General features: G+C 38.2%; 1 protein-coding gene across 1 annotated transcript in view; it reads right to left on the minus strand.

Moving 5' to 3' along the window:
* Window positions 1-384: 384 nt before the first annotated feature.
* Window positions 385-6,757, minus strand: part of LOC113640360 (death-associated protein kinase 2-like) — an 18,741-nt gene continuing 12,368 nt past the window's right edge. Inside the window, exons 6-12 of the mRNA XM_027142828.2 lie at window positions 5,413-5,461; window positions 5,293-5,319; window positions 4,178-4,330; window positions 4,038-4,083; window positions 3,118-3,207; window positions 2,767-2,850; window positions 385-2,198 (exon numbers count right to left, since the gene is read on the minus strand). Of these exons, the coding sequence (XP_026998629.1) occupies window positions 2,118-2,198; window positions 2,767-2,850; window positions 3,118-3,207; window positions 4,038-4,083; window positions 4,178-4,330; window positions 5,293-5,319; window positions 5,413-5,461 (530 nt within the window). The 3' untranslated portion in view covers window positions 385-2,117. The remainder of the gene's footprint in view (window positions 2,199-2,766; window positions 2,851-3,117; window positions 3,208-4,037; window positions 4,084-4,177; window positions 4,331-5,292; window positions 5,320-5,412; window positions 5,462-6,757) is intronic.

Raw genomic sequence — 6,757 nt, forward strand, 5'->3', positions numbered from 1 at the left:
AATAACAAATAATAGATAAGAGAAAAATCAGAATAATGGTTTAAATGTTTGGTTGATTTAGATTAGGTTGATTTTAATTTAATTTAAACTGATATCTTTCATGTTCTTAAAAAAAGTGTAAAAGCGTCTACTTAAAATATTCACGTATATGGGTTATATTTAAAACGGAATAATTGCAAATTAATTTCATTTTCGATTTCATTTTTATTTTAGTCTGCGTTTCTTCCATCCTTTAACGTTTCCTTCTCCACCGTACATCCTTTTACAGTACGTGGATAATTTTCAGAAACTTTAGCTAGGTTTTTTTTATTACCACTTCATCAAGCTGTCTTTTGGCACATCAAGTGATTCTCAACAACAACATTTCGGTATCAAATACATAAAAACTTTCTGACTATTAAACCTAGCGAGCCAGGTTCAATTTGTTTATATTCAGTGATGGTAAAAAAAACATTTTTAACACTAAAAGCATCACATTTCTTCTTCTTCTTCTAAAAAAAATGCCCTCCAAGACATTCCCATTTCAACCCAGACTGAAATGAATATGGGGACGTGATACTAGACCTGAACATGTCCTTTACAATGCAGTTAACATTTAACAGGTCACTTTCACACCTAGACATGCAGTCATTCAGCAGAAAACCACTTTGTTTGTGTTGCACGCAGCGTTTCTTGGAAGTAGCCTCGAAGCTCTCGGCGACGCTCTTCCTTTCATGTGCTAATAGACGGTTTTGAATTTCAATATTTATAGACATATTATTTACAAACAAACCAGCATTGTCTCTTCAGGTTACCGGGTAAAGGCGTTTTTAAATATTTAAATCGAAGGCCGCACGGTCCTTTGAGTTTTACTGTAAATCAACAGAAAAAACATTTCCTTTGGGCCAAGGAGATTGTGTGTCAGTGTCTGTTTTATAGCACTTTTGTCATGCAAACTCTAGACTTTTGGCTCAAGGCTAGTGTCAAGTTGTCACATATTGAATTGAAATCCTTTCTGTGATTAATCCTGAATACGCTGATTAGAAAATACACTTATGTGACACTTATTACTTCATAACCTATTACAGCCAATCAGGTGTGATATGCAAATGAGATGCACTGAATTGCTCGTTAGGGGGCGTGTCTAATTTGCTTATTTACAGACTCTTGTTTTTTTTTTCTGCCCTCTTTAGGACTCCCAACACATTGCGGGTGCCACTTTGATTGACAAGGAGAGAGTATTACATCACTTTAACTCCCAGTTTAACTCCCTCGGCTCCAGGACTAGAACTCGCAATCTCCTAATAATATTTAATGATTTTTTATTATTTATTTATTTTTTAACAAACCATTGTTATTGTTAACCAACGATATTTTGTGAAACATTTAGGGACCTGGAGGAAATTTACTTTAAAGACGCTGCATATAATAACAATCCTATAAAAAAAAATCCTTAAATGATAAGCTGTAAACGTGACTCAAATATAATCTTATAATCTAAAAATGTAATAATCTCTACTCTGAGATAAAACTAAAAGAAGGCAAGAATGAGCTTATTTTGTCCTCCATGCTTTCCAGGTACGATTAAAGCACCTATAATGATGTATTCTGTATTTTCACAAAACACACCAAGCCTCAAAGAAGTCAGTCAGTGTTCTGCGCTCTGTCTTAGACTGAAAGAAACCTTAAAGCTTCATGGCTTTTGTCGGAATTCACCGTAATGTAACCGTGCACTCGTACAGTTTGTGTGTAACAGAATAATAATAATAATAATAATAATAATAATAATAATAATAATAATAATAATAAAAAAAACAGAACAAACCCCTAAGATATAAAAAATAAATGTAAACCAAAGACACTTCAAAACAGACTTCATAAGGCTATTCATGTATGACACTGGTTCATATTAATCCCTACTGAAGGGTATTTGCAGTAAAAAAAAAAATTGTGTAATGATATTTGAACCTATGGCTGCCATATGCACTGTAACGCTCATTCCAAATGCATCCGGATAATAAAATGTGAAACGCTGCATCGAGTGAACTCCGAAATAGTTTAGAATGCACGGCTGGAGAGCTCCAGGGCTCTCAGAGGTTTCCTTTGAGGAGAGATGCAGGAGAAGATGGAGCTGAGGTTCAGGAGCTGCTGCTCAGTCTGCGGCGGATGAGTGAGGCCGGCTTTGTCTCTGTGTCCTCCTGGTCGCTCTCGCAACTTCTCTGGAGGATGAAAGACACAAGGTTATAGAGTAATACTCATTATCATCATCATCATCATCATCTGTTGAATGAATTAACTGTTTAAATAAATGATTAAAAATGGCCTGAGATGAATAAAAAAAACAATAAAATCAGTAATAATCAATAATGTAAATACCAATGAAGATTATACAAAAACATACATATTTACAATATTGTACAGAAATGGCAATAATAAGAATCGTCTTTTTTCAAATTTTCCTTACTAAGAAAAAAACACACACCATAAATAAATAAATAAATAAATAAATAAATAAATCATGGACATTTTCATTGTACTATTTACTCACAGAGGTTCTTTCTTTTATATTCACATCAGCTGACATTTATTTTATATTTATTTTTTATTATTATTAAGTAAGAATAGTATTTTTTTACTAAAAAGATGTACTTTATCTAGAAAAATAGAAAATGTATTTTGTAATAAATATAATGTATTTTAGAGCTGAAGCAGAAGATAAGGATGGATTCTGACTCTTAAACCTAAAAAAGTTTATTATTATTATGACTTTTTTTACACAGCTCTTACCAGTTCCTGGTCCTCTTTATCCCTCTTGCAGAGCAGCTGCAGGCGAGACAGTCGGTTGCATGCCCACACCATGTTATAGGACATCTGAAAGCCAAGTTCAACAACATCAGTGTCACTGGAAAGGTTTTAGAGTTTCAGGATTAGGTTTAAAAAGGTGTTGGATGAAATGTGTGACCGGCTCACTGGGTTTCTCAACCTTAGGCTTGTAATATTTATGTTGACAGACAGATGGCAGTGTGATCCCAGTTTACACACACACACACACACACACACACACACACACACACACACACACACACACACACACACACACACACACACACACACACACCCACACACACACACACACACCTTCCACTTTCTCCTGGCGTTGAACTTCCTGAAGTTCTTCATGTTGATGGATGAACGACTCCTGTTAGCTGCCTGCTTACGGGTCAGGGGCTGGGGGGCAATGGATCAGGGGAGAGAAATGAAAAGGAAATGAATCACGAATCTCACTCTAACACTGACAGACATTTGGTAGGCTTTTTCACCATCCTGAGTTTTCTGCATCTCTCTCTCTCTCTCTCTCTCTCTCTCTCTCTCTCTCTCTCTCTCTCTCTCTCTCTCTCTCTCTCTCTCTCTCTCTCTCTCTCAATACTTTCCTTGAAACCACAAAGGGCAAACTCTGAACTCTCTACTAAAAAAAAACGAAAACTAAATAACTGAAAAACATCATGTCACAGAAAAAGCAGGCCTATTACTATAGAAATGATAATTAGGTATAAGAAGATCATTTAGACCAATCAGATTCAAGATCACACCAGCATCAGTAAGCGATAAAAAAAAAAATTCACGTTCAGTGAAGCAACACTTTCTGTGCTTCATGATAAAGCAGTCTGGGCAACAATGACATCGAATAATGAGGTTTTTGCCCTCAGTTTTCACAATTTAGTTTCGTTACGACACACAAAAGTGTCGCCAAGCGATTGTGCCAATCGACGTTTCAGCTGGCGTAATGAAAAGAAATTGCGTAAACAGAGTCTTGAGTTCATCATTTCCTGAGAAACCAGATTCATCTGTTTGATAACATGGATGCATAAGACAGAGGAATGAACAAGGAAACGATAATATTCGTTTAAAGACACTGCGGAATTGTCCTGATGCTCCAGTGATATTATACGTTTTACCTAAAACCATCATTTATCCTATTGAAAAAGAGAATTATAAGATAATCTTGGACATAAACAGTGAGTTTGGACATATATATTTTGACAGAACTCGGCTCGTACCTTGATCCAGGGGTGCAGTAAACATTCGTCAGCTGTCATTCTTTCGCTGTGTGGAGACAAACACAGGCTCTAAGACCAGCCCTTTCTGAGAAACCCTGAGATTCTTCCCCACATTCTCTCTCTCTTTTTTTTAATCTTACCTCTGATCCTTCACGAGCAGCTTCTCAATAAAGTCTTTGGCGATGTCGCTGGTTTGGCTAAAGTAATGGTCGTCAAAGTCGTACTTCATATCCACGATGTTCCGTAGTGTCTCCTGGTCCGTTTCTCCTTGGAAGGGCGATATGCCGCTTAATCTGAACCGGACAGAAGTTTCAAAAAAGTTGAGAGCTTGTCATTTGTAGTGCTGCTGTTAAAGGTGAAGTCCAATAGAAATGGGAAAAACAATGGCAGCATTTCATTTCTAAACCCAAACAAGTTCTGTTCCTGCTCTGTTTCTCCCTCCAGAGGACTATTAGAAATGTTGTTAGGAGTATATAGTGGTATGTTTTTATGGATTAGGGGTTAATAAAAGAAAGGACTGGAAGGAAAGAAAGAAGGAAGGAAGGAAGGAAGGAAGGAAGGAGGGGTTGGGGAGGAAGAAAATAAGAAAGGAAGGAAGGAAAGAAGGAAAGAAAGAAAGTAAAGGAAAGGGAAGGAAAGGAAGGAAGGAAGGAAGGAAGGAAGGAAGGAAGGAAGGAAAGAAACCAAGAAAGAAAGAGATAAAGAAAGTGGGGAAAGATAAGTATGTACAAACAGTAGGTAAATAAATAAATGCTAGTGAGTAAATGAATCCATAAATCCATTAGTAAGAAATGAAATAATAAAGTAAGCAAATAAAGTGTGGTGAGTGAGTCAGTGAGTGAGTGATTAAGTGAGTGAGGTCAGTGAGTCAGTGAATGAGAGAGTGAGTCAGTGAACGAGTGAGTGAGTGCATGAGTGAGTCAGTAAATGCGTGAGTCAGTGAGTGAGTGAGTGATTGAGTAATTGAGACAGTGAGTGAGTCAGTGAGTGAGTAAGGGAGTGAAAGAGTGTTTGAGTGAGTCAGTGAGTGTGAGAGAGAGTCAGTGAGTCAATGAGTCAGTGTGCACATGCTGATGAAGAGGGTAAGTTTTTAAAGAAAAAGACAGCGAGATCCGTTACAGCGTCATATAAAGATGAAAGTAATACTGAATGATTCGGTCCTGAGCTTAGCCTTACAAAATGTAAAAGCAAATGAATTTATTCCGAAAATGAATTTATTAAATAAAACAATAATAATTTCTAGTAAAGAACTTACAGTATGTAGGTAATAACACCAATACTCCTGTAAACAAACACAAACACAAACAGATGAGAAACGGCAGCAGAAACCTAACAGGAAACACGGTGTGTCTTTAAATAGCTGTGTGCTGCTTACCACATGTCAGTGGATACACTCAACGGCTCGTAGTTTATCACCTCAGGAGCTGCGAGAAGAAAAAAAAAAAACAACAACAAAAAAAAAAAGAGCCAGCAGTTAGGGGAACACACAGAAAACACCAAGAATCTTAAACCAGAAAAGTGTTAAGAAGAACTGAAGCAGGGCTTCGACAAAAGCACCGTTTAATCGTCTGATGTCATTCGCCATTTTAATTCAGAGAGATTACGGAGCTGTCAGAACCACAATGATCTGCTGTCACAACTTCCCTAATGAGAGCTGCAACTGTCACATCTCATCGTGCCACGCTGCGTAGCAGCAATGGGACAAAATCTGAACATCGTGCCACTGTGGAGCATCACAGAAAACATAACACTGTCCCAAATAAGTAAAGGTTTGTGTGGAGTGGCCAGTGTACCGCTCTGAGTAGTTACTATGGAAACGATAAGGTACAGTATAAGAACATACTGGGAAGAAATGAAAGGAAAAAAATGAAAGAAAAAAAAGCAAGAAAAAAAAAGAAAGGAAGGAAGGAAGGAAGGAAGGAAGGAAGGAAGGAAGGAAAGGAAAAGTAGGAAGGGGAAGGGAGGAAGGAAGGAGGGGGAATGGAGGAAGGAAGGAAGGGGAAGGAGAAGGACGGCCCTAGGCAATAAATCCCGTCTTTAAGTCCATTCCTTCCCTTCCAAGTCGTCCTTCCTCCTTTCTTCGCCGTTCCTTTCTTCGTTCTTCCTTCCTTGTCCTTCTTCCTTCCGGCCTTCCGTAGCCTTTGGCCTTCTTCCGTCCTCCTCCCTCCCCTTCTATCCTTCCTTCCTTCCTTTCCTTCCTTCCTTCCTTCCTTCCTTCCTTCTATCCTTTCTTCCTTCCTTTCTTCCTTCCTTCCTTCCTTCCTTCCTTCCTTCCTTCCTTCCTTCCTTCCTTCCTTCCTTCCTTCCTTCCTTCCTTCCTTCCTTCCTTCCTTCCGTCCTTCCTTCCTTCCTTCCTTCCTTCCCTTCCCCTTCTTCCTTTTCCTTTCTTCCTTCCTTCTTTTTCCTTTCTTCCTTCCTTCCTTTTCCTTTCTTCCTTCCTTCCCTCCTCTCCCTTCTTTCCTTCCTTCCCTTCCCCTTCTTCCTTTTCCTTTCTTCCTTCCTTCTTTTTCCTTTCTTCCTTCCTTCCTTTTCCTTTCTTCCTTCCTTCCCTCCTCTCCCTTCTTTCCTTCCTTCCTATGCATGTAAGGAACTAATAATGTAAATAATTAAGTAGCGTAGAAGAACAAACTCCTTCAGACAGTTATGCTGTTATAGCTACAAAGGAATAAATAGAAACTAAAATAAAATCTGAGACAGTCGTCCACCGTCCTGAGTCGTCT

This window comes from Tachysurus fulvidraco, chromosome 22, assembly GCF_022655615.1.
Source record: "Tachysurus fulvidraco isolate hzauxx_2018 chromosome 22, HZAU_PFXX_2.0, whole genome shotgun sequence".
NCBI lineage: Eukaryota > Metazoa > Chordata > Actinopteri > Siluriformes > Bagridae > Tachysurus > Tachysurus fulvidraco.